This window comes from Neofelis nebulosa, chromosome 8, assembly GCF_028018385.1.
Source record: "Neofelis nebulosa isolate mNeoNeb1 chromosome 8, mNeoNeb1.pri, whole genome shotgun sequence".
Classification (NCBI taxonomy): Eukaryota; Metazoa; Chordata; class Mammalia; order Carnivora; family Felidae; genus Neofelis; species Neofelis nebulosa.
In genome coordinates this window covers 31,882,127-31,898,522 of record NC_080789.1, presented here as the reverse complement: position 1 = coordinate 31,898,522, position 16,396 = coordinate 31,882,127, and the positions used below count along the sequence as shown (strand labels likewise).

At 33.6% G+C, this 16,396-nt stretch overlaps 1 protein-coding gene across 7 annotated transcripts in view; it reads right to left on the bottom strand.

Annotated features, from left to right (window-relative positions):
• Positions 1 to 16,396, bottom strand: part of CEP290 (centrosomal protein 290) — a 92,891-nt gene that overhangs the window by 65,089 nt on the left and 11,406 nt on the right. For all 7 annotated transcript variants that reach the window (XR_009265487.1, XR_009265486.1, XM_058741841.1 and 4 more), the window contains 10 exons: positions 15,737 to 15,826; positions 12,885 to 13,007; positions 11,696 to 11,819; positions 7,689 to 7,861; positions 6,843 to 7,005; positions 5,273 to 5,373; positions 5,114 to 5,201; positions 3,761 to 3,873; positions 1,898 to 1,982; positions 1,204 to 1,343 (listed from right to left, as the gene is read on the bottom strand). Coding sequence is in view for 5 of the 7 variants with exons in the window: in XM_058741841.1 (XP_058597824.1) it covers positions 1,204 to 1,343; positions 1,898 to 1,982; positions 3,761 to 3,873; positions 5,114 to 5,201; positions 5,273 to 5,373; positions 6,843 to 7,005; positions 7,689 to 7,861; positions 11,696 to 11,819; positions 12,885 to 13,007; positions 15,737 to 15,826 (1,200 nt within the window). In the remaining 2 variants the exon portion in view is untranslated. The remainder of the gene's footprint in view (positions 1 to 1,203; positions 1,344 to 1,897; positions 1,983 to 3,760; positions 3,874 to 5,113; positions 5,202 to 5,272; positions 5,374 to 6,842; positions 7,006 to 7,688; positions 7,862 to 11,695; positions 11,820 to 12,884; positions 13,008 to 15,736; positions 15,827 to 16,396) is intronic.

The window sequence follows — 16,396 nt, the reverse complement described above, 5'->3', positions numbered from 1 at the left end:
AACTACCCTACAGCCCAGCACTACTAGATATATATCCAAGGGATACAGGTGTGCTGTTTTGAAGGGGCACATGCACCCCAATGTTTATAGCAGCACTACTGACAATAGCCAAAGTATGGAAAGAGCCCAAATGTCCATCGATGGATGAATGGATAAAGAAGATGTGGTGTGTATATATATGTGTGTGTGTATGTATATATATACACATATATACGTATATATGTGTATATATATACATACACACACACATATATACGTATATATACATACATACATATACACACAATGGAGTATTACTCAGCAATCAAAAAGAATGGAATCTTGCCATTTGCAAACAATGTAGATGGAACTAAAGGGTATTATGCTAAGTGAAATAAGTCAGAGAAAAACAAATACCGTATGACTTCACTCGTGCAATTAAAGATATAAAACATGAACATAAGGGAAGGAGGACAAAAATAATATAAAAACAGGGAGAGGGACAAAATATATAAGAGACTCTTAAATACAAAGAACAAACTGAGGGTTGCTGAAGGGGCTGCGGGAGAGGGGGATGGGCTAAATGGGTAAGGGGCATTAAAGAAGACACCCGTTGGAATGAGTACTGGGTGTTATATACATAGGGAATGAATCACTGGAATCTACTCCTGAAATCATTTTTGCACTATATGCTAACTAACTGGGATGTAAATTAAAAGTAAATAAGTAAATAAATTTTTAAAAAAAGATACATAGCAATCACCCAATCAGGAGAAGATACATAATTAGAAGAAAAAATGAACAAAGCCTCAAAAAACTATGAGACAATATCAAAAGGTCTAATGTGCCACTGGAGTCCCAGAGACAATGGGGCAGAAAAAATATTGTAGAAATAAAGTGGAAAACTTTCCAATTGTGACAAATGGCATAAGTAAACAGATTCAAGAAGCTCAGCAAACCCCAAACATACACATACATACATAGATATATGTGCACACTCACATACCTACCCACATACCAAGGCACATTATAGTAAAACTAGTGAAAACCAAATAAAAGAGGAAATTTTCAAAGCAACCTGAGAAAAACCACATGTAACAAACAGGAGAATAATGACTCTAATGACCATAAATATCTCATCATAAACCATGAAGACCGGAGAACAGTGGAACAACATCTTAAAAATACGGAACAACAAAACAAAACTAACATGAAAAAACTTACGTTAACTAGTCTTTCAAGACTAGGAATAATTAGAGATGTTTCCCCTTTAACATCAGGATCTTTCTGCATTTCTTTAATAGCTTGCAATATTTCTTTCATACCTTCTTCCAGTTGCTTATTTTCTTCAACTAATTCTTTTACTAAAAGGACATATTTTTCTCATTCAGTGACTACCTTCTTCACAATTTATGCTATTCTATACAAATAACAAATATTTCATATACAGAAAAAATACCCATTTGGAAATACAAATGTAAATAAATGTAAAAACTTTTTTAACTAAAATCCAATGTGTGAATGGTTGAGTTAAATGATATACCTTATTAAATTACATGCACATATATATAAATATATACATATTTATATTTCATAGTTGAAAGAAAGAAATCATGAACATACTTTGCCCTCACTTTATTAAAAATCTTTTAAATTTGTTTTTCTCACTTAACTTTTATTGGACAACAAAAAAACTGACTTATTTGTCATTACAAAAAATCCAGATTAATAACTTTCTCTGACAACGAATAGACAAGGCAAACCAAACAGATGAATGAGACAGAAGTCTATGTATTATGGAGACAATAAAGGTTAAAAACAGACTAGAAAACAGAGAATGTATTAAAATCCTTTTAGATCCATGGTTTTCAGTATAGGATAAATAAGTACCGAAAAATAAGAGATAATAGTAACTCACATTTATTCTGAAATTTGGTTATTACTGTTCTACCTCTTTCTAAATCTCTTTCCTTTTCAATTAGTTCTCTTGAAAGAAATTCATTCTGTAAAGAACATAAAGAATAAAATTTATTTATTTTTTTTACAAACTATCCCAATAGTTTATAGTTTCCAAGTTAAGAAAATTTGATCAGCTGAGGTGTAACACACAAGAAACAAGCTATAGAAACCTAGCAGCAGTAATAAAAATAAAATCTGAAAGGTAAAACAGATGGTGATCCCCGCCCCTACAACAAAAGGGAGAAAAATATAATGGAAGTTTTTGTCTTTAGTACCACAATCTACTCTTTTAATGGTCTGTCTTTATACTACCTGTTCTGTCTGGCTTCTATGACGTTCAAGCTTTATTTCTGCATTTCTATTCTGTGCTTCCTTGATCAATAAATCCTGTGCTAGCACTTCATTCTAAAGAAATAATAAATTAGGCAAGTCAATGATTTCATATCAAATTTACTGCATTTTTAGATTTTTTAAAAACGAATATGTGTGTATAAATTAGTGTTACATGCAAACAAAAAATTCTTATTATAATTATTATTTTATAGAACTTTGTTAGAGAAGCCATTAAAAAGGCATTAATAAAAAAATGATCCCAGGAATGTAATTTGGAGGAAAGCTCACCTGAGATCTAAGAAATACTAGTTCTCTCTGTAGCTGTTCTATAAGATTTTCAAGTGGATCTATCTGAGGTGATTTTGATTGTGCAGTAATAGGCACAGGATCTGCAAGATTAACTTCAAGTTCACTTTTCAAAACCTCTGTCTGTAAAGGTACTTCACTCTTTCTTATACCTTCTTTCAAACTGGTATCAGCATATTTTATCTGGGTATGAACCTGTTCATCTTCTGCTGTTGCTACTTGTGATTTTTCCATGTCAGCCCTATTATCATGAATTTGTTCACAAACTATCACAGATTTTTGCCTAAGTGATAACTTCTCCATCAAGTCGGAAGCTGTTGATAGGGCTTGTAAAGATGAACCGTTTTGTGTGAAACTAGTTTTCTCAAGTACCTGATGGCTTCTAGACACATTCTTCATGGAGTTGTCAGAAAGAGTATAAGTAGTCATCTATTTCTTCATGGCTCTTCCTACTAAAGGTAATGACTAATGATTCTAGATTTCTTAAAGATTGTAGACATGGTGCTTTAAAAAATCTCCTTTATTGTAATCATTTCTGGAGGTAAATTATTATTATTATTATTATTTTTTTTTTTTTTTTTTTATTTTTGGGACAGAGAGAGACAGAGCATGAACGGGGAGGAGCAGAGAGAGAGGGAGACACAGAATCGGAAACAGGCTCCAGGCTCCGAGCCATCAGCCCAGAGCCTGATGCGGGGCTCGAACTCACAGACTGTGAGATCGTGACCTGGCTGAAGTCGGACGCTTAACCGACTGCGCCACCCAGGCGCCCCTAAATTATTATCTTTTACTTGTACGGATGAAGAATGTTTAGTTAAAGAGACCAAAGGCTCCACTTCACTTTCTACACTATGTTGAATTTCAGATAACATTCTTGATAATGATCCTACGGTGACATTCTCTTCTGGCCCATTCTGATATAACTGTGGGATACTGAATGAAGGTCTCCTATGCAGCAGCTCTATTTCATCTGAACTCATAATCTATATTCAGAGTAAATAAGGTCTCATTAATCTTTGGATTAACAGGTTATTTAAATTTTAAAAAGTTTCATTTTATTTTTTATTTAACAACTACAAAAAGATGCAATGTCCAAAATAAAATATGGGAGGCAGAAATGAAAGCACTGATAGTAACATTTTTCTTCGTTCTCTTTGCCATAACAACACTTTATACTGTTTACCTTTAATTGTGTTTCACTTATATTTTTGAGGCTTGCAAAATCGAATTTCCTTTCTCCTACTCTATTTTCTTGAGAAAAGTTTTCAGTTAGGTTTAGGTCCTCAATGGTTAATCCTACACATAAAAGAATTAACAAATTAGAAACATAAAAGAGTTCTCCATTATTCCAATCCTTTAATTCTTAAAAAGTAAAATCAAGTTCTAACTCAAACAAAAGAATTATTTCCAAAATCCTTGATCCACATGTAGCCTATACCACTTTCTAATCTGGCTTATTTCTTTTAATTCTTCTTTTCAAGTTTATTTATTTTGTGAGAGAGTGTGTGCCAGTGGGGAAGGGGCAGAGAGAGAGGCAGAGAGAATCCCAAGCAGTCCCTAAGCTGTCAGTGCAGAGCTCAAGAACTGTGGGACTCTATCTCAAGAACTGTGTGATCATGACCTGAGCCAAGATCAAGAGTCAGACCCTTAACCAACTCCGCCACCCAGGCACCCCACAGCTCACTTTTAATATTAATAATATGAGAAACTAATATGACTTTTAGCTTCTCTATCATTCTTTACCTATTCTATATTAAAGTGTTTGTTAATAACTACTAAAATAGTTTAATGACATATAAAATAGCTAAGAACCATGAATGAGTAAGCTAGTTAATATGTTAATAAATTATGGAGTTTTTCCTTTTAGAAATTTTTTGATATAGAGACCATGATGCTAAAAAAATCGAAACAAACCAAAACCAAACCAAACCAACCAATGAAAAAACCCTCTGTTATTCAGATACTTGTGGACTTGGGTGAAGTTAAAAAAAATTCCTTCTCTATGGTCTGAAAAAAAGGCAATGCAATGGCTATTAGAAAACTAAACCAATTATTCTCCTGATACCAAGTAAGATAAAAAAGTTAATTTTTATTCAATAAAACATTACTTAAAAAGAATAATCTGCAAAAAGTTTTCAATGCATTGCTCTTAAGGAAAGGAAAAAATATTAACAGCCACATATATTAATGTAGAAATTACTAAATTCTATCATTATTGATCACAATGTATTGGAATTGCCTAGAAATTAACAGACCAACTGTGAAGTTTTCAAAAGTTGATGATTCTAAAGTTTTCTTTTCACTTATTTTCTGTTTATTTATTTATTTTTCTGTTTTTACCTGTTTCAGATTTAGGATAGAAACCAATGATACTCAAATACTTCTCATCAGGCCATTATTTCATTTCATTTATTAAACTTGTAGAAGACCCATGTTAATATTTCTAAAATACAGAAGATTTCAGCTCCTGACAATTCATTTTCCAATGATTTTTTAAAGATTTGGAATATATCTGCAAATATAGATTTGGATATACCTGAAGTTGCAGCTCTTTTTCCTCTTTCTTGAGCCATTTGGCGAATTTTTTTTTTCAGATCAAGTCGTTCTTCCTCTAGACTTTCAATCTACAAAGTACAAATTATTAGTATTTCTTTTTAGTTCAACCAGAAAATAACTAACTGACCATCACACTTGCCTCTTTCAAAAGAATCTGGTTTTCAGCTCTGTACTGCTGTTGCTTTAAGCTTTTGCTATTTCTAAATTCAGTTAAATCAATCATTGTCTTCGGTTCAAGGCCTAAAATAGAAAGCAATACAATTAAAACCTTATCAACAATCAAATGAACTATAAAAACTTCATATAGCAATTGGTTATCATCAAGCAAATGATTATCACTTATTTAGTATCACTAGAGAATGGGGTACTTTTTGTGCAAGAATTTCCAGATATTTGAACTATAACCTTACAAGTCAATATTTTATCACAATTATTAATGGAAATCCTGACAATATATTTCAGGATCAGTCTTCTTCTCCACGTTAGGTTATCATGAAAGTCCTAGAATGTGTTAATTCAGAACAAAAGCTTTGGAATAAAACAGAGTTGCACTCAATTCTCACTGTCAATTATTAACTAAGTTGTAGGAATAATACTGTATTTATTTTTTCGGCTTGTTGTCAAGGGTATAAAAAATTAACCCATATAACATACTTAGTCCAATGCCTGGCACACAGTAGTCATTATTAATATCAATATAAATTACATTATCATTACTAGTCTGATGTCCCCAGCGTGCCTAACTTTCTATTACTGAGTAGACATGAAGATCGTCTCAAGCAGTATAAACCAAGATTTGGAGGCTTTCAAATACAGACAATCTGGTGTTTGTGACAGCTGTCCAATTGGCTCAGTCATCTTTAGCGACCTCTAGTTAAAAGTTGGCTGTGATCTGAAGCTGATCAGAAGGCTAACCTGGGGTACTGGCATGATTCTGGGTCGTACTTACATACATTTTACAAATAAATCATCTTTATAAATATTTACTTTTCCTTCCTCTAGAGAATAGTTTTCGCAGATGATCATTTTAACTCTAAGAAAGCATTAACTGGGATTTACCAAGTATAATGAAATCAATATTTCGGTTTTTATTTTCATTTCAAAGTAGCAATTTAGATTGCACTGTCAAAATTTAACATTCAAATGTATAGTAATATACTATAGTTCAGTAATGAACTATTTACTGAAATCAATAAACTTCCAAGCCAAATTTACCAATTACTTCTTAGAATCAATAGTAACCTTAAAATACGAGACCAAAGTAAAAATTAAGCAGCATAAATATAAAAGTCAAGTACTTAACCAGTACTTCTAAATGTCCTCATGAATTTACCTGAACAAGAGCACTTTGCAAACTAACATGGGTCATACAGATGGGGGGTGGTTAACTTCTAACGTGTGGTATTAACTTAGTAGACTTTCAGTTTTTAAACAAGCAATTATTAATGAAGAGATCCAGAATGAATAAAACCCTGCTCCAGGTCTGACCACCCACCATCCCAACCCCATTTAATCCTCAACCCCACTTCAATCAGAGCAGCTCCACTTTTGTTTTAAATATTTTTAGAGGATTGATTTGGGAAAAGAAAAAAAAAAAAACAAAAAAACACTCACCTATTTTAAAGTAATACTGAATAAACAAGAAGGAAAACAAAAAAATGACTTGACAATTAGGGTTGATCAAACTATGGACTTAAAAGATGACTCACCCACGCGCTCCCTAAGTGCCTCATTTTCATCGAGGAAATCACTGATCTTCAACTCAAGTTTATTGATTTCCTTCGTCAATACTTCAATCTCTCGATCTCTTATTTTAATCTGGTTTTTACAATTCTTTATTTCAATAACAGCATCTTCTAAACCATATATTCCCTGAAAAATATCCAATCTAATTTAAGTATAACATGGTTTATTTGAATAAATTATCAAATTCATGAATTTATTTTCTTATTAAGTCTAAGCAGAAGTACACATATATGTAAGATTTGTGTCATTAAATGCTTTTTATTGTTCTTTCAAAAACCAAATCCAGCAATAATGATGGAAAATGGAACAGCTGAAACTTCCCAGTATAGCATCCTAATAACAAAGTGACTCAGAAAATGACATATAAAACACATAACAAAATGTAGGAAAGGAATAATAAATTAGTGATACTATTAGAATACGTAAGCCATTAGATGCCTGTTTTAGTGGTAATTAGATTTAAAAATACCAAAAGTACAGAGTACGCACTGTATGTCGGCACAGTAGGCAGCAAAACTGTCCCTGAAATAACTTTTATCAAATAAACCAATGGTGTCACATCTAGACAAGAAAACTAAACTTGCTGCCTCACCAAAGTTGCTTATCAGGGCAAAATGTTTTGATCAAATGATTAGAAAACAGTTCTCTTGCTGAAAAGTAAATGCTACTCAAAAGTTCGAGTAAGAGAACCTTGAACACAAAGCACTTCTGAAGGCTTTTAAAGGAACACAGTATACAGCATAGAACAGTCTCACTGTAAGTGGCAAGAATATTGTAAGCTCCTTGATGGACAAGATAAAAATACATACCGATTCATAATCTTTTAATCGCTTTAGAGTCTCAACTAGTTCTTTATCCTTTTCCCTAGCATCAGCCTCAGCCAGTTCAGCTGTTCTCTCAGCCTCTTTAGTTTTCTCTTCTAACATTTGAACCTTTGACTGAATTTTCATATAATGAGTCTGTTGGGAAAGAGTTGAAGCACCTACAGGGGGAAAAAAAAAATTCATGAATTAATAGAATTGAATTGACTACTTCTTCCTTTAAATCCTTGATTCCAATACTGGAAGCAGGAAAAGAGTTGTGTCACTAAAGAAAATCCCTTTAATATTAATTTATAATTTTATATCTTTAAAATAAAATTTGTTTTTATTTTCATGATAAAACAAGTTAAAAAGTTCAATAAAATCTTAGCTGAAAGGTTATGGCTCATAAAAGACTGTAAAACACTGTTTTCAAAGAATGATCACTGTGGCAAAAACCATGAGCTATCTGTTCCTACTGTTGAACCTTTGTCCACTGCCTTAGAGCTTTGCAATTTTAGTTAGACACACAGCCATTTGAAATACAGACTAAATTTCCTCTTATACCCCAACAGCTAGATGTGGTTGTGTGACTAACAGGATACAAGTAAACAAGCCATATGTGTATTTCAGGAACTGTTTTTAAAGGAGATGACTGAATGCCTCTTTCTTCCTTCCTGCCATCTGGAATATGGTATTAAGTCTGGAACTCAAACACTCAGAACATGAAATGGATACTACACGTTAAGATAGGCAGAACAACAAGTAACACGGCACCTGATACCCAATATTTGAACAGGTATCATACCAACCCCAAACTAGTTGCTTCAACTTTGTTTACATCATGGAAGAATATATTTCTGTCCTGTTTAAAACACTATTACATTTGATTTTTTTCTGCCACTTGCAGCTAAACTTCATAGCTACAAAATCTCCACCTAGATTTCCTTACCAAACTGTTGCTTGAGGTAAATATCGTATTCCTATGATCAACACAAATCATTCTTATCCATGAGCACCCACTGATTTGGAGCACATACTTAAAAGTAGGTGGTAATGGATTCGTGTGGGAGATCACGTATGTTTATAAGAAACGAGCCCTCCTCTCTGGAGTAAAAAGCCTAGATGGAGAATGTAACAGAGTCTGACTCCTCCCAGTATCTATTCTTCCTTCTTCCACATGGCTCTCCACAACATATTTACCTGACTAACCTTCAGTGTGTGTCATATGCCTCCTGCCCTGCCTCCTCTACCTTGCAGTTTGGGATATGGATAGGAGGGGAAAGGTCCATCTTGGATGAAACAGATGAGAGCAATACCCTGGACTGCCTAATTCTACATCATTACACAAGGAGAAAAATAAACTTCTGTCTTGATTTTGCTACCATTTACCAAATCTCTATTTCTAATAGCTAAACCTAATGCTGGCCAATGAAAACCTCGGTCAATTTACAAATTCACTTCAGGTATACAGTATACATTAGTAGACACACCTTCTGTGACTTTAGGGGTCATAGGACTGTGGACGGACTGAAATGTCATTAGATAAGACCTGTTTCTTATTTGATAGCAGAGATCAACTGCCTCTTTTTCTCCTGGTGGCTGGAATATGCAAAACCCATGGTATCAGTCACCCTTTTAAAGCAGTTTAAACTACTGTCACAGTATAATTCTGATAAATACGTAATACACACACACACATAGAAATAAGTATAACAAATGGGCTTTATTGTTGGCTCAACAATCATATTACATTTCCCTAGTCTGTTCACTCTTCCAGATAGCCATTATATACCTTCTCTTTTCTTCTCTCCTCAAACTGCTAACACATCTTCCCCAATCCTAACTTGCTTGAGAAAAGAGAAGCAATCAATACAGTTCCACCTGTTCCCACCATCAGGTCATCTACACAGTTACCTGCTTCTGTATCTACACACTCCACCTTCCTTCCTGTTATTATGGATGAGTTCTCTGTGATCCTAAGGCCAACTACCCCCACTGGAACGCTAGCTCCCATCCCAATGCCTTCGCAAGGATATTGCTCCAGAAGTTCTCTCTCTCCTGCTTCATCAATGCATCAATTTTTTTTTTCTTTAGTGGATCTTTCCTTTAACCTAGAAGCATGATTGTTTCTTCCATTTTAAGAAGAAAAAACACTTTTCCTCATGCAAGTTACTACTCCATTTTTCTCCTTCCCTTCATACAAAGTCTTCAAAAGTGTTTCCATACTGTTTTATTTCATCTCTACCTACTTTCTCTTAAACCAAAAATGACCACTGCTAAATCCACTAGTCAATTTTCAGTGCTCCTCATGACTTATCCGCAGCATTGGATATAGCTCTAAACACGGTTGCTTACTCTCTTCCTTGCTGACTTTCCTCATGTGGTTTTCAGGACTCCACACATTCCTGATTTTCCCCTATCTCTAAGCCTCCTTCGGTTGCTCCCTTTCATCTCCCTAGCCTCTAAGTAAAAGCATCCTCGGGCTCAATCTTTGTTATTTTTCTTAACATTTGTTCCTTTGATGATTTCAGCCAGCTTCCTGACTCCAACTACCATTTTTACACATATGGTTCCCAAATTTATATGTTGAGCCTGAGACTGTTGTCCTCCATCTCGACTTCTATAAATACAAGTGCCTATTTAATACTTTCAGTTGGATGTCTGATAAGCATCTCAAACTTAACATGTCCTATTTAACTAAGTACCTAATCATTTCTGAACCTGCTGGAAACCCAGCCCTAAACAGGTTTGCCTACTTCTGTCCTTAACACCCCTATGGTCTATTGCAGATACAGCATGGATCAAATTATATCACTCCCATCTTCAGAAACTTTCTTTGGTGCTTCTTCTCACTTAAAATAAAAGCCAAAGTCCTTATAGTGAACTGTAAGTCCCCATATGACGTGGTCCCTGGTTACCTCTGATTTCATCACCTATTACCCCACTTGCCCACTGGTCCAGCCACAAAGGCTTCTTTGTTGTTCTTCAACATGCTAGGTACACTCCTGCTTCAGTGCCTTTACACTCATTCCCATTGTTTAGGGATATCTGCCTGGATTACTACCTCACTTGGTGTGTTTGTTCAAGTATCTCCTCAATGAGGCTTTTGCCTCACTTTCTAAATTACAACACACAGGGGCACCTGGGTGGATCAGTGTGTTGAGCCTCCAACTCCCAGGGTCATGAGATCGAGCCCCATGTAGTTCTTCACACTGAGACCTCTCCCTCTGTCCCTCTCCCCCACTCACACACTCTCTCTCCCAAAAAAAACCAAAAAACAAAAACAAAAAAACAAAAAAACATGTAAAAAAAATTACAACCACAACTCCAACCACCACCACCACCACCATTATTTCACTTACACACACACACACTCCCTAGCTATTTCCCTTTGTGTTTTATTTTTTTATCTTCAGCAACTATGTTAAATCCGTCATGAATTTATCATGAATAGTTTGCATTAATGTGCCCTGGTATAACTATGGCATGTAGTGCTGTGGCAACAGAAGACCACTGATGTTGCATGTGCTTCTACTTAGATGTATTAGGCAAAGCAGTATGACCCAGGGTAGGGAGAATAAGATGAGACATTAAATTGGGTAAGGTTAATTCGAATGTTGATGAGTCAAAGAACTTCTGAAAACTATCTACAATGCTGCTACATGCATCACAATTTTATTCTCTTCTATTCTTTGTTAATTATAAAAAAAGGGGATAAATAAGTATAATTAATTATATCACCATTTTTCATTTCTTCATGTAACTAATCTGGTAATAAATGTTAATGTAATTTTCATCAGGGAAAAATTACTGAAAATATCTCCATCACTTAAAAATTTAAACACTAGCAATATATGTAAAGTAGTAATAACATACTGTATAATTTTTTGAAATTATGATAAAATTCAAAAAGAAAAATCAATAATACATATAATGACAAGACATAATAAAAATATTTGTAAAATTGGATGGTACATAAAATAACTTTATATACTTATTCAACATTGAATTACCTTTGTTTCTTTGAAGCTCATTTTTCAAATCTTCAATAATGAAAGTATTTTTTTCCATTTCTTTTGTATATTGTTCCACTTGCTCAGTGAGCATCTTAATTTGACTATCTCGTTCTTGTATACCCTATAAAATATTTTTCAATAATGAATGTTATTTCTTCATGAATGTTAACCTACATTTTAAAAGTAAGGAAAAAAGTAGGTCTTGTGTTTTTTCAACAAGACTATAGAATATATTTTTTATGGATCAAAATTATGTCTTCTACTACTTTGTAGACCCTCAACTACACTACACAGTGTTAGGTACACTGCTGTCACTCTAACACAGATGGATATAATGGCTAACATCCCGGCAAAGGGAGTTCCAGAACTTTCTAACATTAATGGCTTCATAGGACTTTCAGGCTACCATTCCTCATGACCCATCCATTACCATCTTTCACCTTACAGTGCTTCATTCAAAATACTGTCCCTTGCAATTGTTCTTATCCTCCAAATACTACCCAAATTTCCCTCTTTTGGATTATGACCACAGAGCCCAGATGATGAAAGTATAACTGCTACATGGATATATTTCTACCAAAAGAAAAATCTTTTTATTTTTTATTTTATGTATTTTAAAATGTTTACTTATTTTGAGAGAGAAGAGACAGAGAGAGAAAGAGAGATAACATAAGTGGGGGAGGGGCAGAGAGAGAGGGAGACAGAGTGCCAAGCAGGATCTGCACAGTAAGTGCAGAGCCGGACATGGGGCTTGATCCCATGAACCGTGAGATCATGACCTGAGCCGAAATCAAGAGTCAGATGCTCAACCAACCGAGCCACCCAGCTGTCCCAAAAGTAAAATATGTAGCACAAATTACAACCGCACTTTTAGCTTTTTTCACATTATACAGGACATTTCAGCACTAACATATGATATGATAAATGTTAATAGAGTATGAAGCTATTTTTAAGTTTATAAAAGTTTTTAAGTTTCTTATTAAATAATTCTCAATCAAAACAATATGGGTATTATCTGCATCAACACAGAAAAATACACAAAATAATTCTATACCTAACTCTAAACTTAATTCTAATTGTTTCTTGGGACTGGACTTTAAAAGACTTTATTATATACCCAATAGTGCAAGCCACTAAGTTAGACACGTTGACTACTTTAATAAACCAAAGTTTGAAAAGGTTTTACCTGTTGTAGAGCCATCACACTACTTTTATCAGCATCAAGCTGGGCATTTTTCAATTTCTCTCTCAGGTTATGTAACATTTGCTGATATTCAATAATTTCATCATCTTTAGAAGACAAAATTAACTAGATATAAACAACATAGGATCTGTTACATAAGAGGAAAATTGACAAATCATTTTTCACTTATGATAAATACTCTTAATATATACCATTAGCATATTTCAAGAAAATACAGGAAATAAAATTCACTTTGAAGTAACAAAGTATCAGCAACTATTTGCATATCATTGTTCCTTTTGTGTGTATAATCTTAAGTTCAAGTAAGAAATGATTCAAAAATATACATTAAGTTGCTGTTTTAACATTTTAAAAAATTTTTGTTGCTTTAGAAATTCAATCTTTCAACAATCAAAAGCTTCCAAAACCTATCCATGTTATAAATACCTTCATACAACTACAAAAAAGTTTTGCACAATTAATCTTTATGGAGAAAACTTTAAAATGCCACCAAGAGGCATAAAATATTTTGAATTAAGGATGTCTTGTGTTCTTTGCTAGAAGAACCAAATACCAAAATCGACTTATAAATTAGCTTATAAATTTATCACATATCCAATGAAATAAGATTTCTTCTTTCTCTTTTCTTTTCTTTTTTTTTTTTTTAAGAGAGAAGAGAAAGAGATAGAGGGCAGGGAAGGGGGAGAGGGAGAGAGAGAATCCCAAGCAGGTCCCATGCCCAGCCCAGAACCCAACACAGGGCTTGATCTCAGGACTGTGAGATCATGACCTGGGCCGAAATCAAAAGTTGGACACTTAACCAACTGAACCAACCTGACGTCTCTAAAATGAGATTTTTAAGAACTATTTCTAAAATTTATATTAAAAAAAATAAGTTCATAGGAAAGCATGTAAAAGCTGAAAAATGAACAGCTTTTACAAATATTTATACATAACAATAACTAAAACAAAGATACACGGTTAGAAAACATATCAATCAATATAAAGGAGAGAGTCCAAAAATAAATTCAAATTCAACAGAAGTTTCGTATATATTAAAAATAAAACTATTTCAGTAGGGGAAAGATAAAATGTTCAATATATAATGTTTGGATGACTGAGTAGGTCTACTGCATCCATACCTCATTCTTCATGCCAAAATTAATTATACATGCTTCAAAGACTTAAACGTAAAAGATGAAATTAGGAGCCACTAGAAGAAAGTACGAGAGAACAATTTTATACTCAGAACCCTTTCTAATTATGATAAAAAGGCACAAAAAAAAAAAAACTATATAATATAAAAAGAAATACTTCATGGCAAAAAAAACCATAAAGCCTAAAGACAAGTGTCAAACTGGAGGTATATATTTGGATACGTATCACAACTTGTAGCAATTTAACCTGCATATTTGCAAAATAACAAATACATAAAGAATTAATTATAACACTGTTCCTTTTTTTTTAATTTATTTATCTTGAGGGAGGGAGAGACACACACACAACATGAATGGGGGAGGGGCAGAGAGAGAAGGAGAGAAAGAATCCCAAGCAGGCTCCTCACTGTCAGTGCAGAGCCTGATGTGGGGCTGGAACTCATGAAACCGTGAGATCATGACCTGAGCTGAAACCAACAGTTGGATTTAACCAACAAAGCCACCTCTGCACCCCTGAAACATTGCTTCTAATATCAAAAACCAGAATCTTGCTAAGTGTCACACAATAGGGAATCAATTAAATAAATAACTTATCTATAAAGAAAAATTACAAAGCAATTAAAAAGAATAAACCAGTACTCTATTTATCATTCTTAAAAGGCATTAAGTGAAAACAAAGTAAACTGCAGTAGAATACTATACTACCATCTCTCCCTCCCAAATTAAAATAATGTAAAAACTTTTTATCCAGGAATGAAAAAACAGAATCAAAGGCCAAATTTGGCCTGCTGCCTGTTTTTATAAAGATTTATTAGGAAACAACCTTGCTCATTCATCTATCTATCTATTGTCTGTGGCTGGTTTCATGTTATAATAGCAGAGTTTAGTTATACCAGAGACCAGATGGTCTAAAATATTTATTCTCTGGACTTTTACAGAAAGTTTACTAATCTCCAATTGACTCTTTGGGCCTCATTTCCACTCCTACTGCTTGTGTTTAAAATATAGGTTCTCTGAGCTTCCCAGATAACCAATTCCAAATAGCCAACAAGATTTATATGAACTGTTAAAAAACAATAACTATGGAAATGACAGCTTTTAAAATTAGAATTACTCATTCAGAATAGCTTCAGACTTTTTTCAAAATATATAGTCATCATAACCCTTAGCTTCTGATATGGTAAGGCCAGGGGATCTGGTTGGGGTTGGAGAGTGGGGAGGAGCCTGAAAGGTGTTTTTTGGAAAAAAAACTCAGATGATTCTAAAAGATCCCTTTCCTTTCTCCCATTTCCACTGAAAACCAATAGTTTGATTTGACGTGAGAATTAAAAAAACTAAAGTTAAACCTGGAACTATAATACATATGCAGAGTAACTATGAGTTATGTTGAAAATTTTTTAATTTTACTTAGAATTATCTATTTTAGAGGACAAATATGTTATGATTTAGTCTTAGACTTCTATCAAAAAGTTCAGCTTAAAGTTTAACTCACTGATGTGGAAGAACTCATTTACTAACAAATAAGCTAGAGGATTCCACAAGAGAGAGCACTTAGTTCTCCTGTAACTAGGACATTTGATGTACTTTAAATATTGCCTAATAAAAATGTCATTAACTACCAAAGGCCTTTAAAGAAAACTGAGAAATTGAAATCAAAAATACAAATGCAAAACCCATTATGTCAACTGAAAAAAACACCTTCCATTCTTCTACTTTTGCATTGACAGCAGCCATGACTGGATCATCTTCTTCATTTTTTGCTTTCAGAAGGTCTGTAAGCTCCTGCACCTAAAAGGCAACAATTATTTCAAGAATTGTTGCAAAATAGCACAATATATACATATTTGTTATATATGCACATTTATACATACATTACATATATACATTATACATCCTCATACGTGTATACACCTATACATTACCAATGCACATTCATTATTGGAGCAGTTCTGTAGTTAGAGGCAATATTTAATGGTTTCTGTCTCATTACAAAGGTATAATTATTTGTCATCACTAGAGAACTATATGTTTCAGCATTATTCTATGTTTTACACTAGTTTAATCCATGTAAAAAATGAGCAATGTATTGCTTTTCTAGGATATTTATATTTAAGGTGTAAAATTTAACTTCATGGCCCACAGGGCTTCTAAGAATCTTTAGTAGAAAATCCCCACATTTATTAGCTTCCCGGATTGCTGTCTACACATTCATTCAGGTATCAACTATATATCCTAAATGGAAGAATAATGAGGTATACATAAAGGATACCTTGTGTCCCATTAGAGAAACACATATGGACAAATAGATCAGCATGGCAACATATTACAGTATAAGACAATACATTACAGCATAAGACA